At 44.0% G+C, this 14,258-nt stretch overlaps 1 protein-coding gene across 2 annotated transcripts in view; it reads left to right on the top strand.

The window, feature by feature from the left end:
- Window positions 1-14,258, top strand: part of sema6bb (sema domain, transmembrane domain (TM), and cytoplasmic domain, (semaphorin) 6Bb) — a 123,989-nt gene that overhangs the window by 75,992 nt on the left and 33,739 nt on the right. For both annotated transcript variants that reach the window (XM_031863934.1, XM_031863932.1), the window contains 5 exons: window positions 4,134-4,232; window positions 5,651-5,741; window positions 6,206-6,325; window positions 6,864-6,952; window positions 7,752-7,969. In XM_031863934.1, the coding sequence (XP_031719794.1) occupies window positions 4,134-4,232; window positions 5,651-5,741; window positions 6,206-6,325; window positions 6,864-6,952; window positions 7,752-7,969 (617 nt within the window). The remainder of the gene's footprint in view (window positions 1-4,133; window positions 4,233-5,650; window positions 5,742-6,205; window positions 6,326-6,863; window positions 6,953-7,751; window positions 7,970-14,258) is intronic.

Here is a 14,258-nt window from a genome sequence, read left to right as displayed (position 1 = left end):
TGTGTGTGTGTGTGTGTGTGTGTGTGTGTGTGTGTGTGTGTGTGTGTTTGTGACTGTCCGGTGTGTTTCCACCAGGGAGTGGAGCTCAGCCGACCCCACCATCTGCAGGTCTTGCTACAGGTCGGCTCCACCGCTGAGGCTGCCACATGGCTGACTGGCCTGGAAAAACTCTGGTTTCCTCTGTTTCCTCCTTTCTGTCTCCTCTTCCTTCACCCTCTCCTTCTCATTATTGCGTCCTCATATCTCTATTATTTCACTTTCCCTCCCTCTCTCCCTCCCTCTGGTGTCTGATGTTTGTTTGTGGCCTGTGGTGTGTTCAGTCAGAATTACCATCAAACTGAGAAGAAGGGTCGCTGAGGGATGCGGATAAGCTTTAACATGCTGAGTAAGAACATGCAGCACTCAGAACAGCACATTGCTGCTAATTTGGTACCGCTGTTAATTTATCCTCCACCTACATGCGCACAAAACATACACTACTCTCCCGCTTCCTGTCATGGAGCGTCACTCTGTTTTCAGTCAAAATTGTGCGTCAGGGATTTTTCTGGGAATGACGAGCCTGTTGTTAATGAGTAAAGATGAGGGCTTCGCCAAACCTTTGTGAGTGTGTATTGTGTATACAGTAGATGTGTGTGTGAGAGTGACTGTGTGGGAGTGTTCTGGCTTGATGGCGGCTCTTGGCAGAGCAATGCTCTCTTCTCCCTGGTCGCTAACATCAGGGGACTAGCCAGGCATGTAATGGAAACTTTGGAGATTTAGAAGAGCAGCTTGCTAAATACGAGCCCCTGATGTACTGCCTTAGATGGCTCCTATCGTACGATCATTACTAAAACAGGTCATCATGATAAATTAAAAGATTTTACGAGAGTATGAAACATGCTGTGGTTGCTCTTAAAACAGGAGAATGAGCAGAAGATTTTACGACGTATGCACCTGTTTTGTATTTTGGTGAGACCAAACAGGGGAATGCTGATTGTAGCCGGAGGTAAAAGCCCCGTGTTGGTTTAAGGTCTTTGGATGAAGCCGCATCATTACGCAAACATTGAACGCAGGCTAAGGCCGAATGAAAACGTTTGTTTATCGTCTCAGACTGAGGGGTTAAGTTCCGGACAATAGATAAAAAGCAGATGCAGAATGTGGAGCCTCCTCAGTTTTAATGGTGTCTGACCGCTGCAGGTTGTTTTGAGCAGATGTGTTGTAGCAACAGAGAACTTGTTGCCGATCCTCTCACTGTGTCTGTGTGATCACTTGCATTTATGTTTCTGTGTGTCCATGGAAAATATCTCTGCCTTTGCCGAGAACCCAAGAGGTGATGCATGCACTCAGCTCGGTCCACATCTGCAGAGTAGAACTAGCCTGGCAAACGTCTACCTGAAGAGCAAAAGACTGATTAAAAACCTGCTGCCTGCGTAGCGTCTAGTTAAAAAAACACACATATACTGCACACACACTTGTGAGCCATCTCCCCCTATGGTTTCACTTCTCTTCAAATCTTCCCTTCATTCACAACTACGTCCATACTCGCACTCGGGGCGTGTGCTCCTGTGTAATTCATCTGTGCTGCAGATTCATTTTTCAGAGCAGCTCTGCCGCTGTCAGTAAGAGGAGTGGGGGGGGGGGGCTGCAGTCATCTGGGTCCTGGGAAGGCTTGCCAGCCAGGACAGGTGGCGTTTTGTCTGGAGTCTGCCCAGGGAGCGAGGGAACAGCAAGAGGGAAGGAGGCAGAGAGGAGAAGAAGGAGGAACCAGGACTTACAAGATTTGGATTTAAAAATAATTGTTTAATTCTGTGATTCAGTACTTGATCCTTTGTAATTGTTTTATTTTTTTTAAATGTGGAAAGAATAGTAAAACCCTAATCCTGCTGACTAAATCTGGCTTTGAATTACAAAAAAAGACCCATACCTGGAAGAGGCAAATTGCTTCCTTGAATAGATGAATAAGGGTTAATGAAAAGCATGTATGGAGCAGCGGATACATTTTGTGGATGTCTGTAAAGTGCCACTGGAAATCAAAACTCAATAGTTGAAATGTTTTTTCCTGTCATGAAACGTTTGATTTTCTGTGTCCAAGCGAGGCCAGTGGTTTGGCTCTTCGAAGTGTATTTACTCCCCTCTCTGAGAGGCAGTTGGACTGGGTTGTTATTAAGAGTGCTTCATCTGGCTTTGTGATTACAGCTCTGACCAAGCTGACACAATGCAACAGCATGCAAATGCTGTACTGTGATTCTACACACACACACACGCACACACACACACACCACACGCACACACACCACACCACACACATGAACACATGCACACACATATACTGTCAGCGTCGCTCCGCAATTTGTCACACGGTGCTGCGCCATTAGAAATTTACACCTCACACTTGACACAGCCCCTGCACCCCAACAGACACACACACACACACACACACACACACAGACGCACACACACTCTTTACACTCACACGAAAACACTTCCTCCTTTCCTGTTTTTTTTTTTTGCTGTTGAAAAATGAGAACCCAGCAGGGAGTGAAGTGTGAAGGTGGAGGGGTAGGAGGGTTGGGGGTGGAGCATCTGGAATAACACTCACTCGTCTCTCATATCGCTGCTTCCCCCCTGATCTCTTCCAAACACACAAACACACACACACGTACACACTGTCATGTCACATACTCGCTATCACCACCACCGCTTCTGCTCCAGCCCTACTTCTCTTTCCGATGAGATCAGTGTGAGTCGTGGTCTTGAAGTAGACCCCATCTGGTGTGTGTGTATGTGTGTGGGTGTGTGTGTGTGTGTGTCTGTCCGTGTGGCAGAGCTGGTGCCACCCTGGCTGGGACATTTGTAGTTTGGGGAGGGGGTTGCTGGCTGCTGTCCACCAGTGATCTACTGTACTGTACATCGCCACTCGCTCTACACACACACACACACACACACACGGACGGAGGACTCGGCCTCACAAAGACAAACTGCTGTCGGTACTTTCGGCTTTTTAAAGTCAAAGGTCATGGTAATTCCTGCAGATTCGCTGTTGATGGATTCTTTGTTTGTTCATTATCATGTTACGTTTTGGTGGTAAAGCATTTGTGCTTCCCATGGGGATCAGGACCTCACAAATAGTCCTGAAATAAATGTAAGGGGTCACAAGATGATAAAAGTAAGAACAAAAAAAACTTTGGTTATACATACAGCTGTACAATTCTATAAATCAATCAACCTGAGAGGAAAGAAATACTATTTCATTGAACTGCTCACAACTCCTATCAAAGTTTTTATAAACAAAGTGTACATATTTTTGCTCTTTCTTTTCCTTTTTTAAACAAGTCAAATTCATTTTTCCTACTTTGCATCTATATCTCAATCAGATATATAGGCATACACATGTTGCAATCGAATGTGTGAAAACTAGTTTGCAAGCGAGCACTGAAGTCTAAACTGTGTGTTAAAAGTACCAGTGCTGTATTCCCTGTATTGTGCGATCTTAACAGCAGTGTAAAGTGTTCATTAGAGGTTACACGTCTTTAATCATTTCTACCATAAACACACTGGCTATACTTTTGTCGAGGCAGCAGCTTAACTTGAAAGTCATTTTTCCCAGTTTCCCTACACCAATATTTATTACTTTTTTGGCACTCTGGGGCTAAAACGGCTATTAAGTCATGTGGCGCTTACACGACTTCTCATTTCAAAGAAAAAGCGAGGAAGAATGAAACTGTGACTTTGGCGTATTTAGTCATTAAGCAGGCTTCATGTAGTCGGACGCCTCACGGTGGAGAAATTAGCCTTAAATCTGCTGCTTGTTTGAAAAAAAGACCTGGTTGGAGGCTGGTTTGGATTACCGTCTGTCAATCAGCAGCGTGTGTACCGCGTTCTGTGTGTGTTTGCATGTGTGAAGAGGGTAGACAGTTGAAGTCTCTGCAGGCTACGTTCAGACTGTATCAATATGATTGACAGCGTTAATGGTGTGATAATTCCACACGTCAGGCAACCGAGAAGCTTCATTTCACAGAGCGGTTTTGGATAATCACTCTGAAAAATAAACTCTTTTTCCTCTATTCACTCCATCATTTTGCCTTTATTCTATTCACTTTCACCCCTCCTGCATATTAAGCTCCCGCTCTCTTTATTTCTCTCTTCTCCTGCAGGATGAATGCCGTAATTTCATGAAGGTGCTGCTCAGCAGACAAGGAGGCCTGTTTGTGTGTGGGACCAACGCCTTCAACCCGCTATGTGCCAACTATACTGTAAGTACGTCATAATGATTGGTCTGACATCACTGATAAATGCCTTAATCTTCCTGAACAGAGGCCTCGCTTCCGAAACACAATCAGTACGCCTGTTCAGGTGAAAATTTACAGCTTGATTAGAGCTGTTTGTTCAGCTACCGAGGCGGTGTTGACTTCCTCCCCAGGACTTATTTATCCCGGTTGTCTGGCAGTTCCAGCGCCTTGGTTCCCTGAGATACAACAATTGTTATTTGTCGGCGGTTTAGCTCTGCGGTCTGCCGAGCTTGTTACCGTTGAGAGTCTGAGACGGATAATCAAGAAGAACACAAGGAGAAGGAGGTTAGAGGAGGAAGAGGAGGGTGGAGAGACTTCTTTGCCTGGTTCCATTTCTTTTGCTAGTGGTTAAGAAGGCAAAGCAGTCTCCCCCCCCCCCACACACACACACACAGTTGGAAGCAAAGCTTTAGAGACACCAGGGTTGAAGCTATAAATGTAAGCGTATGACTGACGTGATTCAACCAATTAGTCCTCTGAACGTTTCCTCCACTCCAAAACATATCGGTCACAGTCTGAAGGTTTGTATCCATTCAGCTCACCTGAATTCTCCGCCATGCAGCCAAATGCTCTCCACTTCCAGAACCCCTTCCCTGTCTCTCTCCAGTACAGTAACGATTTCAAACTTGTGGAAGGAAAAACTACACATGAATATTAATCATCGATTCGGCTGATTTCACTTCAATCTGCAAGAATATTAAATGAGCGATGCAGGCAGTTGAGTTGAAAAAAAGAGATTTAGAGGTAAGAGAGAGAGAGAGAGGATGAAAAATATCCCTCCTCCATCAAAGGCTTCTTCAGATAAGTGTTATTTTCAGTCGCTCACGTTTCAAACATGGGACACTGAGATGTACCTGGCCCATTATCTGTCAGCCGCTAATCACATTCTACAACAGTGCATAACACACCTGTCTCTCCATGATAGGCTGTCTGTTTCTCTGGGGACTAGTTAGCGATGCTAGCTACTGTTTTATTTATAGCTGGATTTTAATGAAATGACACCTTTTCAGCCGTGGATGAGAATTAGACTGTGCTGTTGAAATTGTTTGCGTCTGGCTACCTTTTAAGTGTATGCGTTTGTAAATGTGTATGTGTTTATAGAGAGAGACAGATGCAAAAGAGAGATTTCACAGTGTATTTATGTATAATTTTATGTGTATTTTATTTATGCATGAGAATGTGACTCTTGTTGTTGCTGCTTTCGATAATTGGCACCAGTGAATCATTAGTTTGCACTTACGGTAACACTCCCTAATTGTCATTCTCTTTGTGGCTTGTTTTCATAATGCTGCTGGAGATGCATTCATATTGTTTGCTGATTGATGCGCCCATCTGTGTGTGTGTGTGTGTGTGTGTCTATATGTGTGTGTGTGCTGTAACAGGGAGACACTCTGGAGATGGTCGGAGACACGGTCAGTGGTATGGCGAGATGCCCCTATGACCCCAAACACGCAAATGTAGCTCGGTTTGCAGGTAAGACCCTCCTTTTGTTTTTGTCGTTACTTCCTCACCTGCACGTGTGGATCAATATCATTGTTGAATGTCATTGACTAGCTCAACAGAATGGAGCAGTTTTTCAGTTTTACTCATCAGTTGTGTTTACTCCATCAGATTTAAACACTCCGCTATAATATAATCAACAGTGCTCTGTGGCTGAAACTGTAGGGAGCCATTACTGCTCAGCCATCACGCCATTATCTGATATTAGCACAAAGTAAAAATGTGGTTTCTCTGGCGTGGGAGGGCTGCTAAGTTGCAATTATGCTGCTGCAATTATACTGTTGACTGGTCAGTCATGTTATGTTTATGATGCTGGAGGACTTTCATAAAAAAGCAACCTTCGCGCCAGCTTCATTGTTTGTGGTTATGCTGTTGCTTTGGCAGGCTGTCCTACTCACTAGTGTTTCTGTGTGTGTGTGTTTGTGTGTGTTTGTCAGAGGGAAATCTGTTTACAGCCACAGTGACAGACTTCCTGGCCATCGATGCGGTGATCTACCGTAGCCTTGGGGACAGTCTCGCACTGCGCACCGTCAAGCACGACTCCAAGTGGTTCAGAGGTACCTACAGACAGTGTGTGCGTCAGGCGCCGGTGTTTTCAGTGTGTGTCCTCATCACTTAGCAGCACGCCCGGATCGATACATGTGTCAGTAGCAGAGGGCTGAGTCAGCAGCACTCTGACAACTCCATGTTCGGGCCACTGGCCACGAAGCTGCCAAACGTACTGCTCCTTGACAGAAAATCCACATCATGGTCAAACCCAACCATGACAATGGGACGGGAAAAGAAGACAGGACATCAGACACACAGGTTGTTGCCGGTCCCGGGTGTAATAGCGCCGAAATGCAAAGCGTGAAACCGAGTTCTCAGAAACATCAGGGAGTCATAATGCGCTTATTGTTTGGTGTGAAATCCCCTTTCACCATGTAATGAAATTAAGCGTGGCCTGTGCCTCTTTCTCACTGCCCTCATGTTACCTCTGTGTCGTGGGAGTGAATGATGCATTTGCAAATGGAGACACTGTTTGCTGTATGCTTTCTCAAGGTCCATCTATATTTCATCAGACATTTTTCCCTTTCTCTCCCTCTCACAATGTAGAGCCGTATTTCGTCAGCGCTGTGGAGTGGGGACCTCACATCTACTTCTTCTTCAGAGAGATAGCCATGGAGTTCAATTACCTGGAGAAGGTATAGAAGTCATTCTGATGAAAACACGTCCTCCTTCCCCTCTGAACTCTCAGTATTTACACGGAGGAGCCGCTTGTCCATTCACAGCATCGTTTGAATGGACTGTAGAGGATGTGTGATTAAAATGCAACACCATGAAAGCAAATGCCGCTCTAATATCTCTCTGCTGCTATTATTTGAATGTCCCACCGCTACGCTGACCTTTCCTTCTTGTATTTGTTTGTCTGCATATCTAATCCAACAAATCACAGTCTGAGTAAACAATTCATGTCTCTGTTAACCTGAGAAAAGCCTTTTTTTGGATATATTTTCTGCCCTTACCAGAGCTGGGGATACATCTTTATGAAAAATATCAGCATCAGGATCTTTTCTAAGGAATTAGCAATTCACATTTGGGGAGAAGTGCTTGCACAAGGTCTCCATCTTTGACATGTTTACAGAGAGCAGAGTAAATGGTTACTTATACAGCATCACCGTTGTGTGGATGAGGGTGTTCAAAGAAGCAATTTTAAGATGTGCATGACATTTCTATGAATAATTTATGTTAGATTTACCTTTATAAAACAATGATCTGACTAAACAGGGTTTCCGTATTGCAAATAGCATGCAAATGACTCTGTAGAGATCAACCTGATGTTGAAAAGACCTTTTAAATAATGAAACCCAAAGCTTGCTCCCCAGCTAGTCATTGTTAGATCGTTATATGTGAGCTTTAAGATGCACCTGTCAGCATGTTGCAAAAGTATTGTGTCATTTTCTATGCCCACACCTGCTTCTCTCTGTGCCTGACCACTCACAGGCGGTGGTGTCACGTGTGGCGCGGGTGTGCAAACGCGATCTAGGTGGGTCTCAGCGCGTCCTGGAGAAGCAGTGGACGTCGTTCCTGAAGGCCCGTCTGAACTGCTCCGTTCCCGGTGATTCCCACTTCTACTTTAACCTGCTCCACTCCACCAGCCCCATCATCAGGATGCACGGCAGGGACATTATCCTGGGGGTGTTCTCCACACCGGCAAACAGGTACAACACACGCATGCTAACATATATACTTGTAAGCAAGCTAAGGAGCACACAAATATGACTTTCTCACTCTCTCAAAAATGTGCACACATGGACAGACATTCAAAATCAGAATCAGTGGTTCCCAACTTTTCTGTCAGTTGTTCTCCAAAACCCTGAACACCGCCATCTTTTTTTAACTGTTTACCCGTTACTTTCAGCTAACTATTTGAACAGTTAATCCATTACGTTCAGCTATATTTTACCATTTGTCCATGACTGAAGCTGTTTCAACTGTAAGCTAACTATTTTTAACCATTCATTCATTATTTTTAGCTAACTAACTTAACTTTCAGTCCATTACTTTTAGCCAACTATTTGAATCGATCTATTTTAGCTGTTTATCCATTCATTTTAGCAAAATATTTAAACATCAAATTTATTACTTTTAGCTATCGAGTCCAGTTATATTTAAGAGAAGGCAGACATCTCTACAGCTGGTATCTCCAAAACTAGCCAACTCATACCAAAATAATCTAGATTGATAAATAGCACCACAGGTAAGAGGAAAAATTTGAAGTTTGGGGTGAACTGTCCCTTTATTATAAGGATATATTTTTGTATTCAAATTGTAATTTCTCTTTTTTCAAATTGCTACTCCTCAGACACTACTATTTATTATTACTCCACAATCTTTCCATGTACCCCAAAGCAAGTGCAGATCCTGGTTGGCAATCCCGACTCCAGATCAATAATCAACCTGTCTGCCTTCAAATAAGCCTTATTTGTGTGTATGTGTGTGTATGTGTGTGTATACGTGTGAGACTTTGAGGGCTAAAGTGGAGGGATTTCATTCCCAATCCTCTCTGGAAAAAGAAAAGAAGATTCAATCAAACCAAGAGTGTTTATTCAAGAAACACACAGCCGTAGAAACACTTCTTGACATCCTTCCCATGGAGATTGAGATAGACACCCAGTGTGAAGCAGCACTCACACGGCTCACCCTGGAAATTTAGTGGACCACCATAGTTTGTTCCTTCACCTATGAAGTCGGAAAGAGCAAGGCCTCCTACGGGCCGAGCAAAGCTCCAGAGAAATGAAAGAAGCTGTGTGGAGGTACATAGGTCAAGATTGTGGGGTACCGAGTAATTTAAGACACGTGTGATGCCTTCATTGAGGACAAAAGGGTGATTTGTTGAAAGACAAGATTAAATTGAAAAAAGGTGAGAGGAGAGGAGGGATGCTGCGTTGTAAATGGGGGATTACTGAAGACTGTGGGTATTTGCACAGCCAAAGACAACACAAACGGCAAACCAGAGAGACTGAACAACAGAGAGAAGGAAGGAGTGTGCAAAAATATTGATGCGAGCTGCACATACAGGATAACTCGGATGCTTTTGATGCATTAGATTAGAGAAGCACTAATGCTCTGAAGTGAGTGTTGAGTCTTAAATTTTCTTTCAGTGGGATGAGATAATTCGTCTTGCTGCAAGTGCAAATAACCAAAACAGTTGCCCTTGATTCCTATGTCTCGTTTCAGATACAATAGATATAATCTACTTATTGTGCGTCATTGAAATACTGCTTTTTTTTGTTGCTATTTTCCAACATGAGCCAGAAAAACGTGATCTAAATACTAAATGACTTATTAAGAGGAACATTGTAGTGTGTTTGTGGGGACATCCTTCATGTATCCTTTGCATTGCACAGGGATAAACATACTCGGCACACTTTAAAATAAGGCATTGCTACAGCATATTGCAGTCTGTGTGGCTCAAATCATATAACATTATTCAGTATTCACCTTAAACTGTCTGATGGCCGTGGTAGCTTCTTGTGTCGGGTAGTGCAAGACATTGAAGCAAACGTATAGAAATACTTGTCTGCTATTTGACTCTGGTCTGGAATCAATACAGTGTCTCACTTAAACTCAGCCAGCAGCATAGCAATCATCTGACAGTGGTCCCAGTATAATACCCTCTCTATTATTTTAAGAATAAAGTGCTATACCAGTTGCAGGACAGTGTCTCAAAGCAGTGGGCTCCCGGTAAGAGACTGGAGAGAAAGAGGGGAGGAGAAAAAAAGAGATGAAAAGAGAATACAGAGAGGAGAATTAAGAGGGAAGCGGCAAACAAGAAGGGGGAGAGATGGATGTGGAACTCAAGGACGAGGAAGTCAATAATGGACAACACGTGCATCCCTCGCTCTCCCTGAGATCTAAAACTGTTTCATCAGCTGCATCTTATCTGCGCATTTGGAAGGACTACGCTGCGAGACAGAGCCACTGCCCGCAGAGACAGATGGATGCTTCACTCACACACTCCCACTCTCATACACAAACACACACGTGCACAAACACACTTACAATGGTTCCCAGATAACAGCATTTGCGGCATGCCACCGAGGAGAACCAGCTGAACACACATACACACACACCCCTGCTCGGGTAAACTGCCACGGAGTCCTATTTTAAATAACTGCCAGCCACGAGAGCGAGAGAAAGGTTTAGATGGATGGATAAGGAGACGCGTGATGGAGGAAAATAATCACAAAGAGAATGAGAGAATGTGTGAGGTGAGCTGCAAAACTCTCACTGGCCCCGTGTGGCCCACTGCGGCACACTGGCTTAGTGCTCGCCAGACAAATTGCTCTGGCTGGCTGCTTGCAGTGAAAACAGCATGAAGCAGGACCTGGGAGTGGAGGAATAGCCATTCTCTCCTGCCATTTGGCCCTGGGCAGCATATATAGGACTGTAGTATAGGAATAACCGGATGAAATCCAAGGTTTAACAGGCCCTCTCGGAGTGTCCCCTGGTCTCTGAAGTTACTCATCTCCCTCTGTGCCCACATACTCCAGGGATAGTTTTACAGCCACATACCAGCTCCTCAAACGTTATGAAGTTGCTTTTGTGGGATCCTTCAGTCTCCACTTCCAGAGTCTAAAATCGCCTCCAGTTGTCAGTTCCTTTGTGCATCCATCTCTGAAGCCCCAGGCCCTTCCTCTCCAAGAGGGATGAAAGAAGAGCTCAGATTTCCTACTAAGCATCTCCTGCACTCACACTCCTGATGCTCGGGAGGTCAAGGAGACGTAGGGACCAACAGCAAACTGGAAAGAGGGAGAATAAAGATATGAGACCATTTGGGAGAAGAAGAGAAAAGAAACTACTTTCTGCTTTATTTAGCAGCTCAAATAAGTGAGAACATGTCGGAAGAGAAGCGGCGAGATGTCAAATGGAAGGCTTACATCATGCTGCACTGGACTGGTACTGAAAAACAAACACTTCTCATTATTTCTTAGCTGTTGTTTTGGCAGTTGAAAATGTCTATTGCTGCTGGAGCAGACTGACGTGGGCTCATTAGGCTTAATGGAGCCATGCAGGAGTGCAAGGAAAACATCCCATGCAAAGTAAAGTAAATCTAGTGCATCCTGAGTGGGGGAGGCCGTGTTTGGTTTTGGCTGTAAAGAATCCCATGTGACTGGGTCAGACAGCAGGATGTCCCTCTGGGAAAAAAACAGCAGTGGAGGAGAAATGAGGAGGACAAGGAGCAGGAGGAGAACAGGTTTACTGTGCCAGGAGAAGTGTGACACTAGGGAGGATGCACAGATATGCAAGCTAGTCTCCCCCCAGGCCTGCACAAGTAGAGAAAGCAGGGGATACATAGCTAGGTATCTAGCTCGAGCTTGAGAAATGGGTCTGGAAAAGGAACACCACGTGTAGTTGACAGCAGAGCCATGTCACAAGGAAAATACAGAATTCCCTCAGGGACCTGATGTGAAAAGGCCAAGGGAAAGTAGGAAAAGGGTTTCTGGTAGAATAAAATAAAGAAAAAGGATGACTGAATAATATTAAAAAATTAAGATGAAGGCAGAAGTTCAAGAGGTGTAAAGAAAAAGTCTCATAATGAAGGCCGAAGTTGAAAGGTTGTAATTTGAAACTTTGTGATACAGTTTTGATCGTAGTTATGAGTCTATATTTATATAAATATGTTTAATTTTATATTAAAATATATACAGTATCTTTGATGCCTCCAAGATGTTTTGACATTTTGGAAATTAATTAATTTGCTTCTGAATACTAATTGTAAGTCTTCAGTGGTTGCCTAGTAATAGCACGACAAGACTTAAACAAATCACTGCTCCCAGCCAAGGAATAGTCTGGCACATAATCCCTTGTAAAACTGCAACTTGTTGTTTCTTTACTCCATTTAAATCCAAGTTCATTAGTGTGATATAAAAGTGCTGGTGGGCAGATTTGTTTTGCATTTGGACCGATTCTGGTTGTTAGCTAGCTTTTTTCTTTTTGTTAGGCTACTAGGCTAGGCTAAGCTAAGCTAAGTGGCTCCTGGCTCCAGCTTTATATTTACAGTTATGAGAATATTCTCATTTAAATCTTGGCAAGAAAACAAATAAGCGTAGATCCCAAAATGTTAAACTATTCCTTTAAAAATGCCAGCGGATTCTTGTTTTACTGAACAAATAAAATACATTTTTGGTTGATTGGATCATTGGTTGATTGGTTCATTCCATCGTGGCAGTCAAACTCTATCTGATTTTGCTGAAAAAAAGGTAAAGAAGTTTATCTGTAACCATTCTGTAGCCATACTAAGTTTGGTTGAAATAAAGTCAAGATATTTAATTAAGTAAACAAGCACAAAAGCCTTGACAACAATACAACTATAACATATACAATGACTTGCTGTAAAACAGATAATCAGTGTGTTGGATTTCTGACCTTTAAATCTATAAATATTTGAACAGAAATGATATAGCCCCCATGTGGCTAATTGATACCCTATTTCACAAGGCCTTTACTTTTTATATTTACGATGAGTGTGCAAAATGTAAAGTCTCTACAATTTATCAGAGTTAAACCCCTAATTACAGCTTTGAGATTAAAACTTCCCTTTCTTCTCCTCTTCCTCGTCTGCCCCTACGAGGCATCATCATGTGTCCGCGAGGACCGAGCGTGTTATTCCAAGCTCTCAGAGAGCTTGTTAAACAGTGAGGAAGTACTTTAGACTCCGCAGCAGTCCTCTCAAATGGACACGCAATGCATCTTCCCTGGACAGCCTGTCGCTCAACCCTAGTGAAGGAGAAAGAGTAAAGGATGAACAAATGCCGATGGAGAGGGAGAGAGGGACAGGCACAGATTTGAAAGTAAACAAAGGAAAGTTGCCTCAAGTGTGCAAGGCGACTGAAAAAATGATGAAAACACATTATGGACTAGATAACGAAAGCAGGAGAGACTGTTCCAGAGTGAAGATGAAAATAATTAAGAAAATTCAGAGAGAAAAACAGCCCAAGGCCTTTTGGCTTCCTTCTGCCGGACACACAGCCCTACACGGGGGCAAACCCAGTGACCTGCAGGGGGTTGGATAAGGTAGAGAAAGGAAGCCAAGCTGGCACCGATGCAGAGCTGGCAGACATGTCACACATAACATCTGGTGCCGGCGGTCATGAGAGAGACACCGTATCGTCCACAGATATGCCTGCAGCTCCGCCACGCTGGCCGGGGTTGAGTCACATCCCTGCCTATGAATGATAAGTACTGAAGGAAACGGCGTGACCTGATCAAATGGCACATCAGGAGAGCACGGCTCCCTGCTGCAACCAAAATCCAGCCTCTGGGTGCTGCCTTCCCAAACAAACCCTTTTGTGGCTTTCAAAGAGGCACTCGACAGAAACACCACTCAGCATCCCGAAGGCTGTGCTGCCCAGACCCTCAAATCACTAGTTGGGCGTTTATTTTTCTTAAGAAAGAAAGAGAATAAGAAGGCCAGGACCAGATGGGTATGTGTGGGATTTTTTTGTAGCAGCAGGTTGCAGGTGACTCAGTCTCCCAGGTTGTTTCAGTACGTGTGTATCGCTAAGGTATTAGCACTTAGTCACTAGCTCTCACACCACGCACACCATTAGTCATCGAGGAGGACACATTCAGAGCAGAGTTGAGTGCATGAAGCACGGGATGTTTTTTAAAACTCATTCCTTATCTCATCCTGACACTGCTCTCTTTATTTCTCTGTCTCTGTGGTGCTTTCTCCAGCCAAAGCATGAAAAAGTAACATCAAGCTCGAAGAAGAGATAGTGTAACTTTGTGTGTGTGTGTGTGTGTGTGTGTGTGTGTGTGTGTGTGTGTGTGTGTGAGAGCTATGGACACTTCTTGGAACAGATGTTCTGTTCCCTGTTGCTGAGTTCACGAGTAGTTAAACAGCCTCAGAGGTGCACCGGGCTTTTTACTGGGATGTGTTGTTAGGTTTACAAGAACCCCCCCCCCCCACCACACACACACACACACACACACACACACACA

Source organism: Anarrhichthys ocellatus, unplaced genomic scaffold (genome assembly GCF_004355925.1).
Source record: "Anarrhichthys ocellatus isolate YVR2014 unplaced genomic scaffold, GSC_Weel_1.0 scaffold30, whole genome shotgun sequence".
Classification (NCBI taxonomy): domain Eukaryota; kingdom Metazoa; phylum Chordata; class Actinopteri; order Perciformes; family Anarhichadidae; genus Anarrhichthys; species Anarrhichthys ocellatus.
Note: the sequence above shows the minus strand (reverse complement) of the source record. Positions and strands in the feature narration are given on the sequence as shown.